A 25,660-nucleotide genomic window follows, 5' to 3' on the forward strand; every position below is an offset into this window, starting at 1 on the left:
AGGTATAGGAGATATAAGAGAGCAATAGGACAGGGGACGGAAGGCATTCTAGTGCACTTGTACTCGCCACTTACTGTCCTCTTAGGAATCTGGATAGGTCAACTGTAGATAATCTAAGAGTAAAGTGTTGGGGGTTTGGGGATAACACTATGGAGTCCGGTAATGAGTTCCACGCTTCGACAACTCGGTTACTGAAGTCATATTTTTTACAGTCAAGTTTGGAGCGGTTAATATTAAGTTTAAATTTGTTGTGTGCTCCTGTGTTGAAGCTGAAGTAGTCGCCAACAGGCAAGACGTTGCAGCATATGATCTTTGGGCAATACTTAGATCATGTTTAAGGCGTCTTAGTTCTAGGCTTTCTAGGCCCAGGATTGAAAGTCTAGTCTCGTAGGATATTCTATTTTGAGTGGAGGAATTAAGGGCTCTTCTGGTGAAGTATCTTTGGACATTTTCAAGGGTGTTAATGTCTGAGATGTGATATGGGTTCCAAACAGATGAGCTGTATTCGAGGATGGGCCTGGATATTGTCCGAGATATTTAAGGAAGAAGAAATATATTAATTATACATGTGGTGATTGCCACCTAAATAGCTACATCCCAAAATGGAAATTGAAATCAGTTCCAATGGAAGGAAAAATGTTAAAGAAGATACTAGACTGTGCAGAAAAGAACAGATTGACAATGAAGATTAAAGACAAAGAAGACTCTGAATATTATAAAATATGGATGAAATTTTATGTGTGGTTCGGTAAGAATTTTAATTAGGAAAAAAGATTCAATCCAGATTAAAAACAAAGTGGGGGATAGAAGTATTATTTTTAATCCAGGTGACGAGAATAGTAGGGAGCAGGGAGGCAGCATTGATAAAAGTTATACATCCAAGACAATTTTAGATCAGATTAAAAATAATAACATAATAATAAAAACTTTGGCAAGACAACAAGATAGTAGAAAAAAACTGCCAGTCTGTTCCAATAACTGATTTTTAGAATTAGAGATATTATACTCAGGGAAGGGTAAAGAAAGAAGGAGAAGAAGTAGAAAGGTAGGTGGAGATAGAGGATGGAAGAATGGAAGTTCAGACTGGCAGGTATTGATATTTAGATTGAAGTTAAAGCAATGTATTTTTTGGTGATTTTCTATTATGCTTGGTTAAAATGGATGCAATCATTTGATGTATGAGGGAGAAAAATGAAAAATAAAACTTTTGTTTTTAAAAAAACAAATCTTTACCCAGCAGCAAAATATCAGCTTACCTTATCCCTGTATCAAGCAACTACAAAAAGAGTCATTGCTTGTTCTTCGCTTTTGTCCAAGTATAACAGATATATAACTGGCGAGGGTTTGCTTCATTGTCCAACTCTCAAGCAGATGTGTTTTTAAACACGTTTTTTTTTAAAAAAAAATTACTGGCAGGACTCAGCAACCTATCATCTCATAATTCTTAAAAGCATCTAAACTCTTATGGATGAATAATAACTCATGATACCTGGAGATACTCTGGGATTAATTAACAAGCATAATTATTTTGGCAACGTATCCATGAGCCATAAGCATGATATCAATGGGAATATGGAACTTTCTTAGCATTTGTTTATTCTCAGAGGCTCTACTGAAAAGAAATGTGTAGCAGTTAACAATCCTAGGGAAATTGCTCCAATTATTTTCTTCCTGGTCAGTTATTCATTAAGCTCTTGCTATTTTATTTATCTTTAATAAAGGAAAAGAAAGATATTTGGAGAGCTGAATCAAAGATTCAATCAAATAATTTTATTTTAAAAAATTAAAATGAAGACTAGGAAGAAAATTTGAATAGAACCAAAAGAGAAAGAAGATGTTACTGAAGAGGAAAGGATCAATGAAAACTTTGAACTATGCAAAGAGGAAGAAGAAATGATAAAGATGACTGGAAACTAAAATACCTGACTGTGATAATGAACTTTATTTACAAGATTTTAGTCATGATGATGTTTATTGTTATGAAAATGATGAACTTATTCAGAATAGCAAAAAAAAGAATATAGAAAGATAATAAAGAAGTCATTATTATAGAGGCAGGCAAGGGAAAAATATACTTAAGAAACAGAAAAGTAGGAGGCAAAAGGAATAGACAGGAAAACAATATAAAGAAAGAAAAAAAGAGAAAGAAAGCTAGATAGAAAGGGGGGACTTAAAATTATGGGGATAGAGGAAATCTAAGTATAAAAAAGATGAATGGTCAAGGTATCAATAAATTGGTCTATTCTCTCAAATGATTTTAAAATGATTTTCTGTTATAAGTATTTTTAATAATAATAATAATAATAATAATAATAATAATAATAATAATAATAATACTCTGGTTTCTCTTCAGATCATATAAATCTTTCACCTTTTAATAATTTTAAATAATGCAAGCTGCGTTGAAACTTCCTGGTTAGTTGGTGGGTAATACCACTTGAGTAATTGATGCAATTGATGTATGCAGTTTAGCTGATGTTTGTGGATTAGGGGTGACATCCAATGAACCCAGAAGTTTTAACACAACTTGCAGCAGCTGAGCCAGCACTCCAAACCCACCCACCACTATTTATAGAGGGACGGCAGCTCAGATCACGCTTTGTTTGCCCAAGCACAAAACTGAAGACACCAGCCTGAAGATGATGAGTGGGACCTCATCAAAACGTCACCAAGACCTTATCTTATGCTGCCCTTTCCTAGAATTGTGTTTGCTTCTAATATTTTTGACATCCTATTAGCAACCTTTAGTCTTTCTCTGAGACATTCATCTGGGAGGAGAGTAACTTTAGTTTTCTAATTTCATACCACATATCTCAACTCTTGCATAGTTTTCATTTAAAAAGCAAAGGTAAAATTTCCCCTAGCACATATGTGCTAGTCATTCCCGACTTTAGGGGGCAGAGCTCATCTCCATTTTGAAGCTGAACAGCCAGCGCTGTCTGATGACAATTTATTATTATTTATTTTTTATTAATTGGATTTATATGCCATGCATGGAAAGGTGTATGAAACACTGCTACTTCCCCACCTCTTGTGGGTTAGCTCTGGCCCAGCTCCTGCCCCAAGCAATGTGGAGGTGGAAGTGGGGGAGACATCCACATGCCACAGGCCTGTTTTGCTTCCAGTAGAATCTGTCTCCTCTGACCAAGGAAGCATGAGTGACAGGGAAGAGGGGAGTTTGGCAGATAGCCCAGGAGGAGATCAATCATCTGTATCATCCCTGGATTCTGAACAAGAATTAATGTCACATCCACGCATGCGTAGAGTGATGCATAGGGGACTACAACTAAAGGATTATTACAAGAGAAAATGAAGCCACCTGTGGTTTATTTATTTATTTTTTATTTATTGGATTTATATGCTGCCCCTCTCCGAAAACTGCTGTAATTAGTGGGGCTGCTGTAATTAGTGCTACAGATAAAAGTGCAGCCTGGTGTGTTAGCCTCATGGCAGTTTATCTGATTCATTGTTTATTTTTGCTTGAAAGGACTGCCCTTTGCTTGCAGCGCCGCTGTGGTGTCCTTTCACGTAAAAATAACAATGTTTATTTTTACATGAAGACCTCCCTTTGAAGGAGCTGGGGAATCCCTCCCACTAAGAGATTCCGGGGGTGGAGCCTTGACGTCAGCAGCAGGTTGCTAAGGACGCCAAGGTGATCACTTCCTGGATTCCATGGAATCCAGGAAGTGATCACCTTGGCATCTTTAGCAACCTGCTGGTGACGTCAAAGCTCCGAATGCTGAACGCGACCCCGAACTTTGCCCGAAGTTTCAAAAAATTTCAAGTTCGTGTTCGGCATACCAAACATGGCAAATTTCGGTATGGACCTGAATTTTGCGGGTTCGGTTTGCCCATCACTATTTAGAACAGATTACAATATGGTCAACCTGTGGTAAATATCAAATGTCAATTATTCATTTTGGATCAACATAGATTTAAAAACAATATTCCAGACTAATAGAACTTTGTGAAATGTAGGCAGTAGACGTTATCCCTCTCAGCCAAATAATTTCCCCTCATTTCACAAACATTTTTTTGTGCCTTAGATTATGTCAATTATTCTCCAGTTTTTTCCTAAAAACTGTATTTACATTACACCCATACCATGATAATAAGAGCCTGAGAGGTCATTCATAGACTTATTATGTTGAGTTTATGGCTAGACAAACCAACATTTAAGGCATTCTGAATTAATACTCAATCTGACATGACATAAAAAAGACTGACAAAATAAGATACAAACAGTCATGTTTTCCGGTCAAAGTCTTTTCTTTGCAATATCTTTCTTACTGACCTATGAATGTCCTTGTTTCTTAGAGTATAAATGATAGGGTTAAGCAGAGGGGTGACCAGAACATAGAAAATTGCACTGTGCTTATTATGATTAGGAGCTGAGATTGATTTTGGAATTACATATATAAAAAAGGAAGGACCATAAAACAAAGTAACTACTAGCAGATGAGAGCCACAGGTAGAGAATGCTTTGCGCTGTCCAACTGTAGACTTCATGTGTGATATAGAATAAAGAATAAATGCATAGGAGATCAGGATGATACAAAGGGGAAGCAGAAGGAGTACAGCTCCCGCACCAGATACAATATTCTCAACGAGTTGCGTATCACTACATGAAAGTTTTAAAACCGCAGGAATTTCACACATGAAGTGGTTGATATGATTGGGACCACAGAAAGTTTGGGAAACCAGGAAGGCATCACATATGGCACAGAGCAGAGGTGCAATTATCCAGCAGGAAAAAGCAAACTGCAATCGGCATTGTTGGTTCATGACAACAGCATATATTAGGGGAGAACAGATGGCCAGATAACGGTCATAAGCCATGACACCCAGTAACAAAGACTCGGTGGTAGCCATGGACCCTGCCACAAATATCTGGGCAATGCAGAGTGGGAAGGAGATGGCTCCGTTCCCAGCCATGAGGTGAGATAACATTATGGGCACGGTGCTGGTGATGTAACATAGTTCAATCACCGCAAGATGAGAAAGGAAATAGTACATAGGAGTTTTGAGTTGTACATCAGCCTGTATCAATATGATGATCAGCAGATTCCCCCAAATTGTAATTAAATAAAAGATGAGAATGACCCCAAAGAGGAGAAGCTGGATTTTTCTATCACTGGTGAATCCCAGCAGGATGAATTCCTTGACAGAGGTGAAGTTCTCAGCTTCTATCATGCCCTCCTTCTGAAGAGAAGGAAAAAGAATGACAAACCATTAGATCAAATACCATGTCTAGCTATGTAAATAAACAAAAACAGGCTTGTGTCAACCAACTGGCATTTTTAAAAAATCAAAGCACTGAAATGATTACAGGAAATGTTGGTATCATTATTGGAAGATTAGTGTGATTTGATATAGAGAAGATCAAAATTACTACAGGATGGAAAAGAAGTTCTGTCAATTTGGTTATATGATTATAGAGGAATTCATTTCCAGAGAAGATTAGGAAAGAATATATTCAAATTTCTTCAATAATGTTTATTTTGAACACGAATGTGGAAGTTAGAATACATACACATTAAACTTAATCTAGTCTACTAGATTATTTTTCAAGGAGAACATAAATTATCTCCACACATTCAGCACTTACCTTTCCCTCTTTGGACTAAAAAACTAAACAAAGTTGGATATGTTTAGTAGACTAGAGATGACCAGGGATTTTGGAACTGCTGATTAGCATTTTCTCCAATGGTAGAGTTTGGAATTTGAAGTAGTTTACATCGAGTTTGTATCTATTGTTTGCTCATTTGTTGTTGTAGTTGATGCTGAAATATTCATTGACAGGTAGAACCATTTTTCACATTTATGACCATTGCAGCATCTCCATGATCACATGATCAAAATTTGGCTGTTTGACAATTAACTGATATTTATGATGATTACAATGTTCTGGGGTCATATGATCACTTTTTGAATGATCTTCTGACAAGGAAAGTCAATGACAAAGCCAGATTTGCTTAACAACCATTTTACTAATTTAACAACTTCCATTCCATGAAACAAAACTATCTATGTGGTCTCTAAGATTCAACAACCTGATGGAACATCAATCAATCAATCATTTATCCAGTAGCAAGATGTGAGCTAACCTTAATTCTTTAGCAAGAATATTTCAGCAACCACAAAGAGCCATTCATACTCTCAGCTTCTGTCCAACTCAATAGATTATCTGATACTTATTTGGAGGAGGTTTGGTCCATCTCACTGAAGATGTTTTTGTAAAAATTAAAAAATTTCTCAGAAATTTATGCATTCATAAACCTTCTAAACTCTTATGGATGAATCACAATATAAACACACAATATTAGAAATACCTTTGGGATTAATTATAATTAACATGCATATTCATATCCACAAGGAATCCATGAAGTGTGCGTTGTTTCAATGGGAATATGGAACTTTCTTTGCATCTGTTTATTCTCATAGGCTCTACTGAAAGGAAATTGATAGCAGTTAACAACTATAGAGATATTGCTCCAGTTATTTTCTTCTTGATAAGTTTATTCAGAATTTGATATTTCTTACTTTTAATAATGGAAAAGAAAACATTTGAATTGATTTTTTAACTAAAAATAAATCAATGCCCAATGACTTGGCTCAATAATAATAACTGTGAGAAGGATCTTGGAGTCTTCGGAGAGGGGCGGCATACAAATCTAATAAATTATTATTATTATTATTATTATTATTATTATTATTATTATTATTATTATTATTATTATCCTAGTGGACAATCTCTTAAATGTGAGCAAGCAATTCATTTTACCTTGTCAGTACTATGTTACTTTAAGGGCTAATGCTGCAATTAGCTATAAAAGGGAGTCAGATGTGTTTCTCTGTTATTGCTATTATTGTTGCTAATGCTTGCTCCTGCTAACACCCTAACTTCCTGATCTCACTCTTTGCTAGTGTTGTCTGTGTGACTATACTATAGACTTGCTGTGTACTTAATGTTGGTCTATATATTTAGTTATTTGCAGTGGACGCGGAATAAGCACACGGACCACAGAACTTGGATTTATGGGTCACTTTATTAATTCAAAAACTGGACTTGCAGAGGTAACCAAAGGGGGGCAGAACATCATTTCCAAACATTCCTGGGCAACTATGGGTGAAGGCTCCATTGCAGAGGGAAAGGTCCCCTTGACCCTCACATTGGCCTTGAACTTGATCATCCCTTGCTCTCTGCCATGCCCAGGTGTTTGGGAAAGCTCACCCACCCAGGTTGTCATCCCTGGGCATGTGGTAGGTGAGCCACAAAGGCATCCCACCTCCATAACCCGGGCTGGCACAGCCTTGTAATCATGGAGAAGAGTGGCCCGTAACCTTCCAAAAGGTGCCCAAATGAGATCACGCATTTGCTGTCTTCCCCATTTTCCACCCCTTACCACCACAGCAGGATACTGTGTATTTGATTCTGTATTCGACTGTGTATTCCCTTTATAATGGACAAGATTGTTTAAAGTGAACACAACTCCGAACGTTTTCCATTTGTGAAGCCATATGATTGAAACAGATTTGTAAGAAGAATATATTGTGAATTGAGAACTTTAGCTACCAATTGTAAATGGTGAACGTATGATTTATTCTCTTTAATAAGAAGAACCTGGAAAAATTGGAAAAGTGTCCAAAGAGGAAATTTTGAACTCTCATTATTGGTACTTTATTCTTGACTGTTGACACAAATGACATAAATGAACACAATTTTGAACTCTTTTTGAACTTTCCTGAACTCCCTTTCTTTTGAACCCGTTCCTATTGACTGAAATAGCCCCTGGAGAGAGAGAGAGAGAGAGAGAGAGAGAGAGAGAGAGAAATGCAAAGGGAGTTTGAGAGAGGACATGCTGCAGTGTGTTCCCCGGCCAATTTAGCAGGTCAGAATTTGTCAAATGTGTATGGGCAGAAGGACAGGGTGGGACTGGATGACCACCAAGGTCCCTTCCAACTCTTGTTAAATGTGTATGGGTGGAGGGTGGGGGTGGCCCCCTACCTCCACATTTGGGGCCTCCAAATTTTTGCCTCTCTTGACACTTTCTTTTGTCATAAATGCTCCATGCATCGTAAAAATTCCAAAGATTACCATGAGGAGCAGGTCATAAAGGGGCCCCAGACAGCAACCAGCCTTCACTTCTGTCCTTTGCTACCTAGCAGTCTCTCCCAAACCTCTTTTGAGAGGACTGCTCTGATTGGGTTCCCAAATTAGCTTTTAAAGGATTAGCTTGTTGTGAGGGAAGGAGTTTCACCAGCCAATTTAGCAGCCCAAGAATTTGACCGGAAGACCAATTCTCCTGCTTGCGAAGAGGGTTGGACTAGATGGCCACTGAGGCCCCTTCCCTCTCTATCATTCTGTAAGTCTCCTGACTGAGAAGATGGGTCAGACTAGATGGCCACTGAGGCCCCTTCCATCTCTATCATTCTGCGAGTCTCCTGAATGAGAAGATGGGTCATACTAGATGGCCACTGAGGCCCCTTCCATCTCTATCATTCAACTGGGGCGTGTGTGTGTATGAAAGAGCAAACTGTCCCATTCTTTCCTTCCAAAAGTAGCATTTTGTAACAACCGTTCTGATTGGATGGTGGCGAAGTGTCCCATGTGGCCAAAAGGCTGTGGCTGAATTTGGATTTTTGTGACCAAAGGGCTGGGGCCAAGAGCTAGGGGCCTTTGGGCGAGGGAGAGAAGGCAGCGGCTGATCAGCTGCTGCGGAGGAAAGAGCTTCATCCAATTGGCGGAGGCAAAAAGTCCCATCCCCCTCTGCTGCTGCTGTGGCTGGCCAGTGGCCATTGGTGAAGTGGCTTGGTACAGATTCGGACACGTAATTGCGGCTTTACTTGAACTGCTTTATTCCAGCATAAACATAACGTTAATACAACAGTCAGTATTCAACTGTCAAACCTCCTCGGGTTTCCCCTATTTAACTGCCAGCTGGCTGAGGAACGAACGAATGGTAATCCCTTATTTTCCCCGGTTGCTAGGTTACCGCCCCTCTCCCGGTGCCCTTTCCTGTTCTCATAACACTTCCTGTATGGAGCCTCTCTAGGCATCTCCTGTCGTTGGTCCTTCCATACATAACACTCCTCCCCCCTTACTCTGGAACATACATAATCCTTTAAGTAGGTTGGCTTCCGAACTATTCTACCCGAATGACGTAGTCCGTCTTCCCCTGCTACCTGACCTCGTGGAGGTTCGTGGAATTCTGGCTCTGCACTTAAAGGAACGGTAAACTGGGACGGAAGGTGGGTATCTACGTTACTGTCCAAGACCCCTGGACCTGCCATTTCCGAACGTACTTCATTATCCTCTCGCGGAATGGAACTATTATCTTCCATGAGTTTCTCTGCTTTACAGAGACGGACCTGATCTAAGTGTCTACGCCATACCCTGCCATCCTCTAATTCAACTTCATAAGAATGAGGACCCGACACTTTCACTATGGTGGCCGGAACCCAGGTTGGACCTTCCCCATAAGCTCGGGCAAAAACCCGAGATTCTACTTCCAAGTTTTTAGGAGGAGCCTCCGGCCACGGAGAATTATTTCCGTACCATGGGTGTAACCTGTCTAAAATTATTCTTAATTTTCGACCCATTAGCAGCTCCACTGGGGTTTTTTGAGTAGCCACACATGGAGTGGAATGCTGGGCCAATAACATCTCTGATAATTTCTTTGACCAAGACCCTTGTGGAAGTTTCTTAAGTGAATCTTTCGCTGACCGTACCATTCGCTCCGCCTGTCCATTACTAGCCGGGTGCCACGGTGACATAAGGGCATGACGGATTCCCGCAGCCGCTAAGTAATTTTCAAATAGGACTGATGTGAACTGTGGTCCGTTATCCGACACCACAATATCTGGGTATCCGTGGGTTGCAAACAATGCATTCAACGCATTGATAACTGCAAATGATTGGGTAGAATGTAAATGCACCACTTCCAACCATTTTGAATGGGCGTCCACAACTATTAAAAAATTTTGACCCAGGAAAGGCCCAGCTAGATCAATATGGAGGCGAGCCCATGGGCCTGCAGGGGGTTCCCATGCTAGTGGTGGTGCTCTAGGAGGTGAGGGCCTGTTTTCTTGACACCTTAGACAGGCCTCTACACACTCTTCTGTTTGGTGATCTATTCCCGGCCACCACACGTAGTCTCGGGCCAGGCCTTTCATCCTTACAATTCCGGGGTGCCCCTTGTGGAGAAGACTTAGCACTTGACACCTAAGAGAGGGTGGAATAATTACTCTGGACCCCCTTAATAAAGAGCCCTTTTCCACTGATAATTCCGAACGGCACCTCCAATAACAGGAATATTCAGGTGCTTGCTCCTTTTTAGGCCACCCCCGGAGCACCCACTGTCTTACTATAGCCAACGTTGGGTCACGGCTTGTCTGCTTCGCTACCTCCGATGCGACTAAAACTAATGGACTCTCCTCAATGGCTAACACACAGGACACTGGCGCCGGGTCTTCCAAGATATCTGGAAGAGGACGTCTACTTAACGCATCGGCATGGGCAATGTGCTTTCCCGGCCGGTACACCAACCTGTAAGTATAGTTTGTTAAGAATATAATCCATCTCGCCATGCGGGGTGACAGAACTACAGGACTTTGGCGATTTCCTGCTAAAATTCCTAGTAAGGGTTGATGATCAAATTTGATGATCAAATCAAGTTCAAATTTTCTTCCGTACAAATAATCGTGAAATCTTCGCACACCTGCCACTAAGGCCAATGCTTCTTTGTCTATTTGCCCGAAGTTTCGCTCAGCCTTATCAAGAGTTCTAGAAAAATACGCTAATGGGGCCTCCGACCCATTTGGAAGTCTATGACTTAACACAGCTCCTACTCCAAACTGGGTGGCATCACAAGTCAAAACCAATGGTAATGTTGGGGAATATTGAATCAATATAGTATTGGAGGTCAGAACATCTTTTACGGCCACAAAAGCGGTCTCTTCTCTGCATCCCCAGTGCCAATGTGTCTTACTATCTAATAAACGATGTAACAGTTCCACTATTGATGCTTTGTGTGGAATAAACACAGCGTAGAAATTTAGCAATCCTAAAAAAGCTTGTAATTCCACTTTAGACTGAGGAGTAGGAGCTTCCCTGATGGCTCTGGTTTTCTCAGGGGTAGGATGGCTACCTTGTCCATCCACTATAAACCATAAGAATTCTACTTTAGTAACTCCCAACACGCATTTACTCAATTTTAACTTCAACCCCTTCTTTTGAAATTTTGTTAAGACCGATTTAACTCTTGCTAATAATTCCGTCTCCGAGCAGGCGGATACTAGGACATCGTTGAAGTATGGCACGACCCCTTACAATCCATAAATAAGCCTCTCCATGAATCCCTGGAAAATTCCCGGGGCTATTGATACCCCAAACTGTAACCTTCGGCAACGAAGCACCCCTCTATGTGTGACTATAGCTTGTGCTTCTGCAGTTTCACGGTCCACCGTAAGCTGTTGGTAGGCCTGCGATAGGTCTAACTTCACATACAAATTACCCTTCCCCAGTGAGTGCAGAAGATGCTGTACTACTGGAAGGGGATAAGAATGGTGAGCTAATTCCTTGTTTATGGTACATTTATAATCCCCACATATACGAATTCCTCCGTCCGCCTTTACTACAGTTACGACAGGAGTTTCCCATTCAGCTTGATCTGTTGGCTCTAAAACTCCCTGGGCTATTAGCTTATCTAATTCCTCATCTACCTTTGGTCTGAGTGCCAAAGGTACTTGGCGGGGCTTTAAGCGTAGTGCAGGCACTTTCGGATCCAAGCTGAAAGAAATAGGTGAACCGTTATAACAGCCTAGTTTCCCATCAAACACATCTGGAAATTCTTGGGCCAAGGTCATGAACGAAGAAGCCCCCCTTACCATATTTATTCCCGTTACTTCTAGGCCCAATGCTTGGGACCAATCCAACCCCAATAGATTAGAAAATGGCCCATCCACCACTATTAATGGTAATTGTCCCTTAAATTTTTTGAACTGAACAGCAAAACGTCCTTCTCCTATCACTGGAATAGCGCGGCCTTGATAATCTCATAGATTCAATCGGCATGGTAACAACCCGTTTTTTGACAATTTCAGAAAACACCGCTTAGCTGTAGACCACGACACCAGTGAGCAAGCCAAATCCGTGTCAACCTGCATGTTGCACGGCATGTGGCCCAGGCGAACAACCACTGTAATCTTTTCGGATGATGAGGAAGTTTCACTGACAACCGTAGACCTCTGCGATGGACGCGTGTGTATTACGTTGCAATCTTGACGTCGGTAATTCGAGTCCTTGTAGTTCCCTCGTCCTCCGCTAAAGCTATTATACTTCTGGCTTGAGGCTGTTGAAGGTTGCTGTCGGCGGAATTGACAGGCTCTGGCTATATGGCCCCGTCCTCCGCATCTCCAACAATTAAAGTCTTTAAAGGGGCAATTTGATCTAAAGTGATCTCCTCCGCACCCTCTGCATGGAGATGGTGGTCGTCTAGCTCGCTCAACTGGCTGGACTTTGTTTCTTGCAACAGCTAATTTGCAGATCTCTTCTTCTTCTAACCCCAAAGACCTTTCAATGTCTTGTGGAATTTGTTTTGTATTAACATCAGGAAGTAATGTGGTGGCATTTACAGTGCTTTCCATCTCTGCTAATGACTGCATTGAGAGCTCGAAAGCCCTAGCCTCTGCTAAAGCTGTCTTGAACGTTAAGTCTCTGATTGACAATAAACGGCATTTTAAACGGCCGTCTCTTACACCAAATACAAGTCAGTCTAGTAAATAATCTTCTAAGTTGTCAAACTCACAGTATAATGCTGCGCATCGGAGAGCCGCTACAAAATCATTTATTGATTCTCCTTCTGTTTGATTACGATGGTAGAATTTATATCTCCTGGCACACCGGGAAGGTGCTGGGGCATAATGTTCCTGGAGGGTATTTAAGAACTGCTGCCATGGAATGTCATGTATTGGGGTGGGGGCAAATAGGGCTCTTGCTGTTTCGAACATTTCGGCTCCACAGAACCCTAGAAAATATGCACGTTTCCTGTCGTCTGAGATTTCTGTGAACCCATTAGCAATAAGGAAACAGTCAAATCGGGCCATGTATGAATCCCATGTTTCACTCTTAGGGTTGAAAGGCGGAAAATTAAGTTGTGTAGACATCATTTCCTTTTATTTAACTTAATTTCTTGGATTGTATACTTGCGTGGAAATCCTCGTCGCCAATGAAGTGGCTTGGTACAGATTCGGACACGTAATTGCGGCTTTGCTTGAACTGCTTTATTCCAGCATAAACATAACGTTAATACAACAGTCAGTATTCAACTGTCAAACCTCCTCGGCTTTCCCCTATTTAACTGCCAGCTGGCTGAGGAACGAACCAATGGTAATCCCTTATTTTCCCCGGTTGCTAGGTTACCGCCCCTCTCCCGGTGCCCTTTCCTGTTCTCATAACACTTCCTGTATGGAGCCTCTCTAGGCATCTCCTGTCATTGGTCCTTCCATACATAACAATTGGGCTGGGTTCTGCGAGGCGTGGAGGTGGTCAGTCCTGGCTAGGAGCCACCAGCAGAAAGAAATCGTCCAGGGAATAGAGTAGTTTGACTCCAGCAAGTGGGTGATGTGGATGACGGGGGAGTGTTATCTCCATGACGAGCTGTTCTCCTTTCAGGATTTCTTCCCGCTGGTGCCTCCCATGCTTCACAGGACCCAGCCCCATGGTTGCTGGCCAGCCACATGGGCAGCAGCAGCAGCGGCAGAGGTGCCCTGGTCAGTCCCGGCTGGGACCCTCCTTCCTCCGGGAAAGAGAGCAGCTTGTCAGGAAGACTCTGGCAAGTGGGTGATGTGAGTGACAGGGGAGTGTCATCTCCCCCATGACTTGCTCTCCTTCGGGGAGGATCTCTTCCTATTGGCGGCTCCTGACCAGGACTGCTTCAGGTCACAACTCTGCACATGCGCAGGAAGTTGAACGGTGGGTACGCATGCATGCGCGCACATGCAATTCCCCAGAGCACTCCAGAAGGGCCACAAATGGCTGCCCTTTATTAGGTGTCTCCATGGGAGAAATCAAAGCATCCTATGGGCCTAATTCAGCCCCTAGGCTTTGTATTTGACACCCCTGCTCCACAGGATTAAAACTCTACAATTAGCCTTTGTTCATTTAAATTTTCATTCTTTTTCTCTTTTACAGTTTTCAGTTATTAGTTCTTTTTTTTCCTAACCCATAAATATCATCATTCTACTTTCTCTGAGGACCTTTACCAAACATTCATTTCCCCTATAATTACCCAAGGAAACTTAGTACTATGACTTTTAGGAAATCTTTTGGGAATTCTCAGGCACAACATGAAAAAATAGCTCAAGATTAAAACGGTCTGTTATTTGAGGGACTAGAATGCTAGAGATGTAACAATTTTCTCTTTAGAAAGAACATTTATGCAGGCTATTCTAATTGCTTAGTCCCCCTCCCTTATGTTTCATTCTTGCAGGTGGAACTGATTCATATGTAGTGAGAAATGTTTTCTTGAAGAAGATGGAATTTTTCATGGCAACATTATCAATCTTACTGTCAGGAATTACAGTACACTACTTTCTGCACACCAAAGCATGTTCTGTGGGGAAACCTCTCCTTATTAAGTACAAGTACTTTCTGCCAGGAGATTTCATAATGGCTGGGATACTATCTCAGTTCTACATGATATCTGATCCAATTGGTTACACAAGGCGCCCATCTGAAGAACTCATTGATGAACTCCTGTAAAGATTTCTCTTCTTTAGTGTAGCATATCTTAAACCCTATGATTTTCTTTAATAGGTTGCCCATATTTAATTAATGATTGTTATTATTTGTAGCACAGATTATTAGTTTTATCTCTTGCCTTTTAGTTCCTTCATTCTGAAACCAGTATAGATCAATCTGATTGATATTTCCTACCTGGCAAATAAATATACAGACACACTTATGATGACTCTCACACTGGTGTTTTTATTTATTCAGGTTCCATATTGAGATTTACTTGCTTACTTATAATTAAATGATTAATTAATGCTGTACTATCAAATCACTATTTGTAGTCGCATCTTGGTCAATAGTTTAATTATTTCATTTAATATTAGTGGAGAGTTGTGTTGTTTAGTGCTTGGCATTATTTTCCAAACAGCTGTTGAGCAGACATGGAACCCAGATTTAGATCCTCTCTGCTCTAATGAAACATCCGTAACTTTTATGGGGATAAGAAAGTCCACTGATGGTCTATAAGGGTGCTAGAAAATATATAAACCTTGTCCTTGAGTTTACTTCAGACACATTTTTCATGCCTGCACCCACCATAAAACATACCCAAGAAGAAGGTAAAAATACAAGACTCAAAATTTATATAAGAATTACATATAGGTTTTAGTTATTTTCTTTCAACTTATCTGTTTCCTAGTGAAAATTGTCTTATAATGAATTCAAGGAATTATATCAACCTTCCTAGATTCACTCAATCTATTTTTCATTGCAGATTTTTCCTGCAGAACTACCAACATATCCTGGCCTTGCTTTTTGCTGTAAAAGAGATAAATGAAAATAATCATATATTATCCAACATGAGTCTGGGTGCTGGCATTTCTAATAGTTATTTCATGGCAAAATGGACCTATTTGGCTTCAATAGAGCTCCTCTCAACACGGGGCAGATTCATCCCCAATTATAAGTGTGATACCAAGGATAGAACAATATCTATCATTGCAGGGCCTACCTCTCATATTTGTCCCTACGTGGCAAACATCTTGAATGTCTACAAGATGCCACAGGTAAGATTTGCCTTGAATGAAATATAATGGGATGTGAGAAGAGCCTTGAAAAGCAAGAGAAACAACCTGTTTAAAAAATCTAATATAAAAGTCTGATATAACTTTGAGCCTAAAACAGAAAGAATATAAAAAGAATGAACTGATTTCATGATGCAATATTTTATTAAGGAAAAGTTATATAAAACTCCAGCCAAGTCACAAATATTCTACTCACAATCAACTTTTATTTCCTGTCTTACAAGCCTGAGAAACATCAATGTGATAAGAGAATTCCTCCCAGGCACGTAGCAGCATATCACCATCCACTGAATTCTAGCTGATGCTATTTGATGTTTAAGGTAATTGAGGTTAGTGGGTAGTGGTGGAACAGAAATGCGATTTTTACATATCGCCACAAGAAAAAAAAATCACATATGGTTAGGTCTGGGGATCTTGCAGGCCAAGCACAAAGAGCAAGGTCTTGGTCCCCCTTCCAACCAATCCATTGATGGGACACTTTTTCATTTAAAAAAGCTGTAACTATCAGGTACCAATAGAGTGATGCTCCATCTTGTTAAAAAATGAAGTTACACAAATCTGCTTGCAGGAAGATATGACAACACTGCCCTCGTGGCAGTCATTCAAAACTTAGATAACTCTTCTTTCAAATGGTCACTGAGTTGATCCAGTCCACACAGCACAGCTGATGATCACATAGTTGATCATCAGATATATCAGTTTGCCCAAACTAGTAGCATTTTTACTACTGGTTCAGATGAACCAGTCTGAGCTGGTAGCATTTCACCTTATGATTGTACCTTATGATTTATGATATTGTTTGATGTTTATATGTATATTGAGAGCTTATGCACCCAAGACAAATTCCTTCTGTGTTCAATCACACTTGGACAATAAAGAATAAAGATTATGAGATAATAACTCTGCAAAGCTAGAGGAGGCATATTGAAGCAAAGCCAAGTCTACAGGGAGTTGGGCAGCTTACAAATGGAACTAATTGACTGACTGACTGACTGACTGACTGACTGTATAAATAAATAAGTAAGTAAGTAAGTAAGTAAGTAAGTAAGTAAGTAAGTAAGTAAGTAAGTAAGTAAGTAAGTAAATAAATAAATGTTCTTAAATTGCTCATCCTATCTTATCTTCATACCATCATGACTTCATAGCTCTATTTTTTCTTCCATTTCTTATGAGGAAAAGACTAGGGAAATATGGGGATGGATTTCCTTCCTTAATCAGGACCAATCACATTTAATTCTTAAAAAGTGTGGTCCATTTTTCATATAAAATTACTTGAATTAATGCATTTCTGAAGGATCCCACTTTGTGTTTCTACTACAATAATATGAGCTGTTGAATAAAAATTCTGAAATTTTCTGAACATGATTACATTTATATTAATATTTGTAAAAAGACCACAAATTAAGGACAGAATTAAACATAATAACAATAACAATAACAACAACAACAACAACAACAACAACAATAATAATAATAATCTATATTAAATGTTGGGAGATCATGCTCTTTTTTCTCTCCTATGTCTAGCTCACATATGGATCTTCCCCATTGATAGAGGACAAGATACAAGCTGCTTTCTTTCATCGTTTTTTCCCAAATGGTGACCAACAGATTATGGGTATTCTCCAGTTGCTATTGTATTTTAGGTGGATATGGATTGGACTAATTTCCCAAAGTGATAAGAGTGGAGAGAGATTCATACAAAATGCTATTCCTTTGTTTTCTCAGAAAGGTATCTGCTTTGACTTCATGGAAGAGATGCCCATGGAAACATTTTCTAATGATATTACAAGAGCATTTAAAGACTTCGTTAAAACATATATTATTATGATGAAGAGTACTACCAATGTCATTATCCTATATTGTGAAAACCAGGTCACCGTCATTTTTAGAATGTTGCCCTATTTTACAGAATTTGACCAGATGCCCATTGAAAGAAAAGATAAAGTTTGGATAATGCCAGCCCAGATGGAGTTTACATCCCTTCCTTTTCAAAAAACTAGGGGCATGGACTTTTTCCACGGTGTTATATCTTTTGCAGTTTCTTCCAAGGAGATTTCTGGATTTGATAAATTCCTTCAGATGAGTAACCCAGCTTTAGAAGTGGAAAACCATTTAATGAGAGTTTTTTGGGAAGAGGCTTTTGAATGCTCTTTTCCTAAAGATAAGTTAGACGAAGATGCTAGAAGGCTGTGCACCGGAGAAGAGAACTTGGACAATCTTCCCAAGTCTGTGTTCGACACCATCCTGACTGGGCAGAGTTACAACATCTATAATGCAGTCTATGGTGTGGCACATGCTTTACAAGCCATGCTTTCCCTAAAGTCCAAACACAGAGCAAGGAAAGAAGTTGGGAGAGAAACATTTTTGACTCAAAAAGCATGGCAGGTAAAATGAACATTTCTCACTCTTCTTTCTGGTGCAGTGAGTGCAGGGATGGGCTACTGCCCGAATGGGGGTGGGGGATGTAATGGGTAGCAAAAATGTAACTCCACCCTAGAGCACCCAATTTGCACTGAAAGATGTTGAAAGAAAATGCAGGGCGTCCTGCATAAGCCACACCCACAGTGTGGTAGTAAAAATTTTGGTAGGCCTTCACTGAGTGAGTGGTTACGTAATGCAATCAATAAGAACATTGGAGTGTTCTTATTGACTGCATTGGTGATAGCAATAGTAATAGCAATAGCACTTAGACTTATAAAACACTTCACAGTGCTTTACAGGACTCTTTAAGCAGTTTACAGAGTCAGCTTGTTGGCCCCAACAATTTGGATCCTCATTTTACCCATCAGAAGGATCAACCTCGAGCCTGGTGAGATTTGATCTGCCAAACTGCTGGCAGCGGGTGATCAGCAGAAGTAGCCTGCAGTACTGCACTCTAACCACTGTACCACCATGGCTCTGATAATTTGGTCTCCTGCCAAAACAATTTTCCAATTATTTAGAAAAATCTTCGTGATTGTGAATAGATAAAATATGCTACAACAATAGGGAAGAAAAGTTGAGATGCAGCAACACTGGCAAGATTGGCAGAAGTTCAGAATGTCTGTGCCAGAGAAGAAATATGGATAGGGTGAAGGAAAAATAATTGTATTAATGAACAACATCATTTGAAATCCTGAACTGAATAAAATCTCTGTCTCTACTTCTCTCTCTCCTTCCTTCCTTCCTCCTCCCTCCTTCTCTCCCTCCCTCCCTTTCTTTCTCCCTTTCTCTTTTTCTTTCATTTTCTTTTCCTTTCTTTCTTTTTTCCCCTTTCTTTTTTGTTTTCCTTCCCTCCCTCCCTTCCTCCCTCTCTTCCTTCCTTCCTTCCTTCCTTCCTTCTTTCCTTTCTCTTTCTTTTTCCATTAATTGTCATTTCTTGCTTCTGTTTAGCTCCATCACTATTTGAGAACCATCTCGTTTAATAACACAGTAGGACAGACACTCTCCTTGGATGAAAATGGAGACCTAGAGACTGGATTTGACATTATCAATTGGGTCACATTCCCAAACCAGACATTTGCTAAAGTCAAAGTTGGAAAAATGGACCCAACTGCTTCACCAGATAAGGTGTTTATCATTTCTGCACAAGACCTCATCTGGCCTGCCATGTTTAACCAGGTATTTCCTGCTCAGATATCAACATGTAGACATATAGTCCTCAACCTATGACCACAATTGATCCCAAAATTTCTATGGTTAGGTGAGACATTTTTAAATAACTTTTGCCCCATTGTATGACCTTTCTTGCCACAGTCATTGAGTGTATCACAGCAATTGATCAGTTAGTAACCTGATTGTTAACCACATCTGGCTTCTCCATTGATTTTTCTTGTAAAAATATTTTAAAAGGTATACACCAATAGTAATATATACAAACCAGCTGTAAAGCATTAAACCTGCATGAGGAACACCTAATCTTGATTTTGACTTTCTCTAGCCAAATGATGCTATCTTCCTCTGCCCAATTCTTAGTTATTCTGCCTTTGTTTTTGATTCCAACTCTCCTTCCCTGTAATATTTCCATTCATTTACTATAATTATTTAAAAATAAATTCTTCACCTAAAGAGATTTTTTTGAAAGAAAACTTACAAATTATAGTAAATGTTGCTTTCATTTCTTGATAGGTTCAACCTCTTTCTTTGTGCAATGACAATTGCTGTCCAGGCTACAGGAAGATGAAAATAGAAGGGAAGCCATTTTGCTGTTACAATTGCCTTCCATGTGCAAAAGGAAAAATTTCAAACCAGATGGGTAAGAGTGTATTTTATATTATTTTATTTATTTGTCAAACATGTATAGTATAGTAGTAATTTGTATAAACGTAAAATAAGTAAAAAGTAATGATAAAAGAGGACAATAGGACAGTAAGACAAGACGGTGGGCATCGTGGTGCACTTATGCACACCCCTTAGATATGCCCTTATACAAACCTCTTAGAAATGAGGAGAAGTCAACTGTAGACAGACTAAGGTGAAGGTTTTTGGGGTTTGGGGAAGAAACCACATTCAGGCAATGCATTCCAGGCATTGATCACTCTATTCCTGAAATCTATTTTCTGTAGTTGAGTTTTGGAGTGGTTTACATTTAACTTGAATCTATTACATGCTTGTGTATTGCTGTGGTTGAAGGTGAAGTAGTTATTAACAGGAAGGACATTTTGTATATGATTTTAAGATCTACATTTAGATCAGACTGGAGGCGACGTAGTTGCAAATTGCAAATCAAGTTGGGCGGAGTATTTTGTTACGAGTGAGGGTCCCTTGGTCCGACATCTTCTCTTGGAGGAGGGGGCTGACCTGGCTTGTGTGCTTGTGTGACCAAAACCTGGCTGGGGCCTGAGGGAGAGGTTCCTCTCTCAGAAATGTGCCAAGATGGGTTTCTGGTCTTGCATCAGTCATGACACCAGGGTAGGGGTGGGGAAGTGGCAGTGATTGTCCAGGAGACACTAAGCCCTTGGAGGGTCCCTGTTCCTGAGGTTGTTGGGTGTGAGTCTCTCCCCTTGAGATTGGACTCGGATTCATGTGGGCTTGCTGTTAGCATACCTGCCTCCCATACCTGCAACAGCCCTGCCTGTGCTGCTCGAGGCAGTAGCCAGGCTGGCGGTGGAGTTCCCCAGACTCTTGGTCCTGTGGGACTTAAACTTGCCATCGCTCGGCGAAATCTCAGATGTGGTGCAGGAATTCAGGGCTTCCATGGCAACCATGGACCTGACCCAAGTAATTCAGGGTCTGACTCACAGGGGAAGACATACACTTGACTTGATGTTTCTCTCGAGACAGTGGAAAGATGATCTGGTTTCAAGGGATATAGTCATCACACCCTTCTCATGGTCAGATTAGTTCCTGCTGAGGCTGGACTTTGGTGGGCCAATCCCCCACCACAGGAAGGCAGAACCAATTATTTTATTGTTTTTATTTTTTTAATGTCTTTAGTATTACTATTGACTTCTTTTATTATTGTATTATATTGTTTCTTATATTGTTGTAAGCCGCCCTGAGTCCTATGAGGTTGGGCGGCATAGAAGTCAAATAAATAAATAAATGAACAAACAAACAAACAAATAAGATACCGTGAAATATATATTTTCTCTTTTGTCCAAAAACTAAATTACTTTTTTTCCCACTTTGTTCAGGAAATATCTGAATGATATAAAGATTGCTATTCAAATCATTATTAAATTTTACAATAAGAGATTCCTTACAACAAAATAATAAATAAATAAATATCAGAAGATCTGGCATGCTTACAAAAAGTCACTAAATATAAACAGGCATTACTTAATTAAGAATAAATGAATCCATGTGCTAAGAGAGTACATCTGAAAAAAGGCCTTCTCAGTGATGGCTCTCTCTTTTGGAAAGACCATCCACACAAGAGATGAGACTGGTCCCCAAATTGACACTCTTTTGCAAGGCCCTAAAGACATGGTTCCACCAAGAGACCTAGGGAACTCAGAGTGGTATGCAGTCTTTTAAGAAGTTTGTTTGATGTGAGTTGTTGTCAAGGGTATGTAGGTTAGTCTTTTTAATTCATTTATATTGGACTTAAAAAAAATTGTTTATAAGCTGCCCAGAGTCACTGGGAATGATTGGGCAGCCATATAAATTTTCTTAATAAATAAATAAACCCTCTTAATTAACTCTCAATACCAATCTCTGAGTATTTCCAGAAATGGACCATGATGTTTTCTTTTTCCAGATGCAGTTGATTGTTTCCAATGTTCAGAAGATCGATATCCAAACAAAGCTCAAACTCTTTGCATTCTAAAAGAAATAACCTTCTTATCTTACAATGAGCCACTGGGTATTTCCTTAACCACTTTTAGTCTTTTCTTTTCTGTCATTACTATTGTGGTGCTGGGAATCTTCATTAAAAAGTGGGATACTCCAGTTGTCAAAGCCAACAACAGAAACCTCACTTACACCTTTCTCATTGCCCTTCTGCTCTCCTTCCTTTGCACTTTCCTTTTCATTGGGCAACCTGACCAAGCGAAATGTCTGATGCGACAAACTGCTTTTGGCTTCATTTTCTCCATAGCCCTTTCTTGTATTTTGGGTAAAACAACCATAGTTGTTCTTGCGTTCATGGCCACAAAGCCAGGCTCCAAAATGCAAAAATGGGTGGGGAAATGGATGGCCCTTTCTATCGTCTTTTCTTGTTCCTTGACTCAATTCACCATCTGTTTAATGTGGCTGGCAACTGCTCCCCCCTTCCCAGATTCTGACATGCAATCGATGGCTGAAGAAATTGTCCTAGAATGTAATGAAGGTTCCACCATGATGTTTTATATTGTTCTTAGTTTACTGGGATTCTTGACTGTTGTCAGCTTCTCCGTAGCCTTCCTAGCTAGGAAATTACCTGACAGCTTTAATGAAGCCAAATTTATCACCTTTAGCATGTTGGTCTTCTGTAGTGTCTGGGTATCATTTGTTCCAACCTACTTGAGTACAAAGGGCAAATATATGGTGGCTGTGGAAATTTTCTCCATCTTGGCTTCTGCAGCTGGATTACTGAGCTGCATATTTCTCCCCAAATGCTACATCATTATTATGAGACCTGATTTAAACACAAAGGCGCATTTAATAAAGAAATAATTCTGAATATGGAGTTTAATCTGATCGCTATTCATTTTAAGTCCCCCCCATATTATAACATAACATTCAGGAATTGTTATGTGGTGGGTCTTGTTTTAATCTATAATCTATACAATAAATCTAAACATATCTCTTCATCATATTTTATGAAATATATTTGACACATAGTAAGGAGAAAAGTTCAGGTCTGTCATCTGCACCTCTATAACTGTCTGGTTCGGTGCTGCAACCCAACAGGACCGACACAGACTTCAGAGGACAATCAGAACTGCAGAAAAAACAATTGCTGCCAACCTGCCTTCCATTGAGGACCTGTATACTGCATGAGTCAAAAAGAGGGCGGGGAAAATATTTACTGACCCCTCACATCCTGGACACAAATTGTTTCAACTCCTACCCTCAAAACGTCGCTACAGAGCACTGCACACCAAGACAACTAGACACAAGAACAGTTTTTTTCCGAACGCCATCACTCTACTAAACAAATAATTCCCTCAACACTGTCAGACTTTCTACTAAATCTGCACTTCTATTCTACTAGTTTTTCTCATCATTCCTTTCACCCATTTCCTCCCATGTTGACCATATGACTGTAACTTATTGCTTATATCCTAAGATTTTTATTAATATTGCTTCTTCATTGCTTATTTGACCCGTGTGACAATCATTAAGTGTTGTACCACATGATTCTTGACAAATGTATATTTTCTTTTATGTACACTGAGAGCATATGCACCAAGACAAATTCCTTGTGTGTCCAATCACACTTGGCCAATAAAAATTCTATTCTATTCTATTCAACCAGAAAATGTCTAACAAATGACACTAACTCTGATTTTCTTGGGGACAATTGCTATTAAGAGGACTGATAAAGATTTCGATAAATGATATCATTGGTTTGAGATGTTTGATTGACTACAGAAGAGGTCAACAAACCATGGCTCATGAGCTACATGTGGCTCTTTGGCCCCTTAGGACCTAAGGGATGACAAGCAGAGGCAGAGCAGGTTGCAAATTTCAGCCTTCCCTCCACCCTCCTCATCTTTTCAATTCACTGTTCTGGGCATCATGATTGGATACGTAGGAAGTTCTAAGCCCTCCTCCCCATCAGAGGCACCTGAGTTGAGGGCAGGGAAAGACCCCACCTCTCTCTCTCTCTCCCTCCCTCCCTCTCTCCAATATTGTTATTCTGCAGATTTAAGTTCTGGCTGAGTGCAAATGGAAGCAGGAACCCCAAACATCTCCCCAAAAGGCCTGACACTGGCAATGGCAGGAATCTTTGCCCCCAAATGCCCCAATCTGGTGAAGGGAACCCAGGGCTGTTCACTTGGCAGTCTTTTGCTACCAAAAACAGAGTTTCCCCAAGATTTTCCCCTCCGGCACCCACCCTGTAGTCCCGGAAAGCATGCTTCAAACAGGAGTTCTACTGCAGGCAAAGTGGCATTCAAAAATTGAACTCCTATTCACATAGAGAAAGCCTAAAAGGCCATTAACTATGGTCTAAACATGCTTGCATGGCATGCATGAAAAATAAAGAGGAAAGGACAGGCAAAGTACTGAGGAAGAAATCACTACTTAATTGTTTAATGATAATGATAACAACAATAATAGTAATAATGATAATAATAATAATAATAATAATAATAATAATAATAATAATAATAAACAATAACAACGAGCCATCAGGACGAATGCTATCAAAGCTAGGATTGAAAAACCAACAGTTGATCCAAAGTTCAGACTCTATAAAGAGAAGGCGAAACTATAGATCACATATTCAGCTGTTGCAAAAAGATCGCACAGACTGACTACAAGTATAGACATGGTGCTGTGGCACAGATGATCCACTGGAACTTGGGACAGAACTACCATCTACCAGTGGCAAAGAGCTGTGGGATTATAAGCCTGGAAAAGTGGATGAAAATGAGCAAGCAAAACTACTGTGGGATTTCCGACTTCCAACTGACTGAATTTTGGAACATTACATAATACACCAGACATCATGATTGTGGAGAAAAAGAAAGTATGGATCATTGAAATTGCAATCCCAGGAGATAGCAGAATCGAGGAGAAGCAGCTAGAGAAATTTGCAAAATATAAAGATTTGAAAATCAAACACAATGACTTTGGCATAAGCCAGTGAGAGTGGTCCCAGTAGTCCTCGGCACACTGGGCGCAGTGCCAAAGGATCTCAGTGGGCATTTGAAAACCACTGGAATTGACAAAAACAATTGTCATCTACAAAAGGCCACTTTACTGGGATTGGCACACATAATTCACCACTACATCACACAATCCTAGGTGTTTGGGAAGTGTCCAATTGGTGATGAAATATGAAATCCATTCAAAACATGTAATAGAGAACTGAAATGCATAAATATAAAATAATTTTAATGGAAGCCTTTTCTGTAATACTTAGATCATTTTAATTACTATACAATAAAATGAAGGTACCTAACAAATTTAAAAAAAATAGTGAATTCCTTGTGCTTCATGCCTGCTGCAGAGAGATTTTATATAGGCCCTAATTTAGTCAGCTTCAGTCTCAAATTTCCTCGTTTAGTGATATCCAGTCAATTTCTTTTTTTCAGTAGCAAATCATTTACCGCACTAAAGCCATATTCAGCTAAATATAAAAATGGGAACAGTAACAACAGTTTTCTTTCAAATTTGGTTGAATTTGGGTATTTAGTTTCTGTCTCATCGCAAAACCATGCCATCACTCCTTTTATAGTGAATAAAGTTTTAACTGACTCATCAT

At 39.8% G+C, this 25,660-nt stretch overlaps 2 protein-coding genes across 2 annotated transcripts; one reads left to right on the forward strand and one right to left on the reverse strand.

The window, feature by feature from the left end:
- Nucleotides 1–4,245: 4,245 nt before the first annotated feature.
- Nucleotides 4,246–5,193, reverse strand: LOC139154187 (olfactory receptor 5P56-like). The gene has a single exon (XM_070728618.1). It carries the CDS (start codon nt 5,191–5,193, stop codon nt 4,246–4,248), a length of 948 nt encoding a protein of 315 aa, XP_070584719.1.
- Nucleotides 5,194–14,671: 9,478 nt separating this feature from the next.
- On the forward strand, nt 14,672–22,899 carry LOC139154188 (vomeronasal type-2 receptor 26-like). The gene is made up of 6 exons (XM_070728619.1): nt 14,672–14,760; nt 15,510–15,801; nt 17,347–18,207; nt 19,195–19,422; nt 19,930–20,056; nt 22,004–22,899. Exons 1-6 carry the CDS (start codon nt 14,672–14,674, stop codon nt 22,897–22,899), a joined length of 2,493 nt encoding a protein of 830 aa, XP_070584720.1.
- Nucleotides 22,900–25,660: the final 2,761 nt, after the last annotated feature.

This window comes from Erythrolamprus reginae, chromosome Z (genome assembly GCF_031021105.1).
Source record: "Erythrolamprus reginae isolate rEryReg1 chromosome Z, rEryReg1.hap1, whole genome shotgun sequence".
NCBI lineage: Eukaryota > Metazoa > Chordata > Lepidosauria > Squamata > Dipsadidae > Erythrolamprus > Erythrolamprus reginae.

Coding starts and splice junctions, on each gene's coding strand:
- LOC139154187 (XM_070728618.1), bottom strand. CDS start 5,193: ATGATAGAAGCTGAGAACTTCACCTCTGTCAAGGAATTCATCCTGCTG.
- LOC139154188 (XM_070728619.1), top strand. CDS start 14,672: ATGGCTGGGATACTATCTCAGTTCTACATGATATCTGATCCAATTGGT. Junction 14,761..15,509: donor GAACTCATTGATGAACTCCT/GTAAAGATTTCT, acceptor TTTTCATTGCAG/ATTTTTCCTGCAGAACTACC. Junction 19,423..19,929: donor GGCCTGCCATGTTTAACCAG/GTATTTCCTGCT, acceptor ATTTCTTGATAG/GTTCAACCTCTTTCTTTGTG.